At 37.3% G+C, this 3,055-nt stretch overlaps 1 protein-coding gene across 1 annotated transcript; it reads left to right on the top strand.

The window, feature by feature from the left end:
* Nucleotides 1-278: 278 nt before the first annotated feature.
* On the top strand, nt 279-2,808 carry LOC136834499 (transcription factor Adf-1-like). The gene is made up of 2 exons (XM_067097095.1): nt 279-477; nt 2,067-2,808. The coding sequence occupies exons 1-2, from the start codon at nt 339-341 to the stop codon at nt 2,756-2,758; spliced, it is 831 nt and encodes a 276-aa protein (XP_066953196.1). The 5' UTR covers nt 279-338; the 3' UTR covers nt 2,759-2,808.
* The last annotated feature ends 247 nt before the right edge of the window (nt 2,809-3,055 follow it).

Below are 3,055 nucleotides of genomic sequence, written 5' to 3'. Positions count from 1 at the left end.
TTCACAGAAATGAATTTCCGACTCACCACAGAACCGAACCCCGGTCTTTCGAGTGGTGAGTCAGAAATATGGGTTGGGGAGATGGGTAAAATTAGCTGGTATGTTATGCCTAAGGGTGCGTTTACACCAAGCGAGTCAAGTCGCGTCAAGTCAAGGCAAGTCATCACGAGTCATGAATCGCCACCCCAGTTTAACATTAATTTGTATGTATATTTGAAAAAACCGTTTACACCGGAAGAGTCGCGTCAATTCAAGTCACGGCGCGTCGCGTCGCGTCGAGTCACATATAGGGCTGGACCCATTTTCTACATCAGTCACAGCGAGTCCGTCGTCGTGTGATGGTCATGGAAGTGGAGTTCCTGATAAACTTGGTTCGGGAGCGCCCTCCTATATATGATCCCAGTGACCGCAGCCACCGGGATCGTGATGCCATAGCTGCCTTGTGGAAGGAGGTTGCTGCTGCAATGAAATGTACAGGTAAGACAACAATTTTATTCACTATGAACTATACACTAGGCTATGAACTGTACATTAGCTATATTTACTATGAATTAAACATTAGGCTCATTCACCATGAAATATACATCAATAGATCATTCGGTCTTGCCACTCAAGAGCTCCAGCTGGGAAACAAAATATTCTTTCAAGATATCACGAACTGACATAGCTTCTGTTGTAGGCCTCGTGCTTCTTGTTGCTGTCAGGCTTGAGTTTGCAAAAATTGGATTGTGTTGCATCATGAACATCATCACTTGGAGTAGTTGAAATTGTTTTCATGTTGAATGAAATTATGAAGTACACAAATACTTTTCACCAATGATTCAGATACTTCAACACTAGTCTTCATCAATGTCTGAAGTACATCAAATTTCTTAGCTAGCATTCCAAAGGCACACTCTACTGTTCTTCTAGCCCTGCTGATCCGATAGTTATATACTCTTTTGGAGTAGTCCAAGTCCTTTCTAGGATATGGTCTCATCAGATTAGGCTTCAGAGGAAAAGCTTCATCTCCAACAAGAAAGAATGGTATTTTGGTTGCAGTATTTGGTATTTCACGTGACTGTGGGATACCTAAACATCCAGAAATCAATGACTTCCCATATTTGATTCAGTGAAAACAGAACTGTCACTGTTTCGTCCATTTGATCCTACATCAATCAGTGTGAAGCAACAGTTGGCATCAGCAATGGCTAGGAGAACAATAGAATGGTATTCTTTATAATTATAGAAAAGTGACCCTCCTCCAGCCGGACATTTCAGTCGACAGTGTTTGCCATCAATACTCCCAATACAGCAAGGAATATTACACTTGTCGAAAAATGTTCTGGCTATTTCTTCCCACTGGTGTTCATTAGGTACTGGCAAATACTGTGGTTGTAGTGTTTCCCATATGGCATTGCTGGTTTCCTTGACAATCTTGTGTACTGTGGCTCTACCAACACGAAACTGGTAACCAAGGGAACCGAAAGATTCTCCAGTAACCACATGTCTGGAAAGAAATACAATAACAAGCGTTAATTAAACATTTTTTACAGTAAATAGCCGTTCAGTAGTGAAAGTCATTACCATATAATAATTGTGATCCTGTAGCTTACTACTATACTTCGTAAAAAATATATATATATATATATATATATATATATATATATATATATATATATATATAGATAGATAGATAGATAGATAGATAGATAGATAGATAGATACACAATGAATTTCAGTAATTAAGTTTATGTTCGTTGCTAGGCTCATATATCATTATATCAGCATTGCGTATCATTGTAGTATATATATATATATATATATATATATATATATATATATATATATATATATATATATATATATATATATATATATATATATATATATATATATATATATATATATATATATATATATATATATACACACACACACAATGCTGATATAATACTATATGAGCCTAGCAAACAGTATAAAATCAATAATTGAAATTCACTGTGCACAACTTTAATTTCAAATATATAACATTTCATGACGACTACTTAATTAAGATACTAAATTCTCATTTAACTCTTTTACAGAAGCCGAATGTAAGGACAAATGGCGGCACCTAAGAAGCAACTTCATGAGGGAAAGGAGAAAGATTAATGTCAAACCATCTGGATCAGCTAATACCGAAACAAGGAGGTGGGTGTACTATGATGCCATGCAATTTCTGATCCCTCATGTGACGCCACGACCAACATCCTCAAACGTCCCTACACCTCCTGATGAAGACACCTGTCGTGAAACGGAAGATGCATCTCAAAACTCTTCACCTTCGGTTGTCATCGAAACACCAGACAATGTATCTCCTCAAGAAGCAGCAAATAATACCGAAACCTGTGAGGACCGTAGTTCTGTCAATCCTATTCTTCCTAAGTCAAAGAAGACTGGTGTCACCAAGAAACGCAGCAGGGATGCTGCAGATGAGATGGATATGCGTTTTCTAGAAGAATTAAAACAACTGAGAGAACAAGCGTCTTCACAAAATGTTGATGATCCAGATCGCCAGTTTCTGTTAAGCTTACTGCCTATGATGAAACAACTGTCGCCAATTGACAACATGGACATTAAAATTGAAATATATGAAAAATTTCGTAGGAAGCTGTTTAAACCTGCCCCCTCTGTCCAGTATGGCTACTGGACTGAGCAGAATCAGTCACATACGCCATCACCATGTACATCCAATGTAAGTGACAGTTACTCACAGCACGAGTATGCTAACCTCTGAGAAATACTAGCTTAGAATTTCATGATTCCTTACTTAGAGCTGTACCATTTACTTACCAGCAGGGATACATGAACTGTCTTCATGTTATATTTATTTGCTATTGCCCTACATAGAAGCCTACTTGAAATAATTATTGGAATGTTCAATAAAATATTTCTTACCTTAAAAAAATGGTCATTCTTTCTTCAACTCCAACTGCACGCCTGTAGTTAGTGTTGATTTTCTTTATGGAAGATCCAGTCAACTCCACCAGCTTCTTAAAATTTTCATGTGTCATCCTAAAGTAGTTGTAGAATT

The sequence above is a fragment of the Macrobrachium rosenbergii genome, chromosome 54, assembly GCF_040412425.1.
Source record: "Macrobrachium rosenbergii isolate ZJJX-2024 chromosome 54, ASM4041242v1, whole genome shotgun sequence".
Taxonomy (NCBI): domain Eukaryota; kingdom Metazoa; phylum Arthropoda; class Malacostraca; order Decapoda; family Palaemonidae; genus Macrobrachium; species Macrobrachium rosenbergii.
Note: the sequence above shows the minus strand (reverse complement) of the source record. Positions and strands in the feature narration are given on the sequence as shown.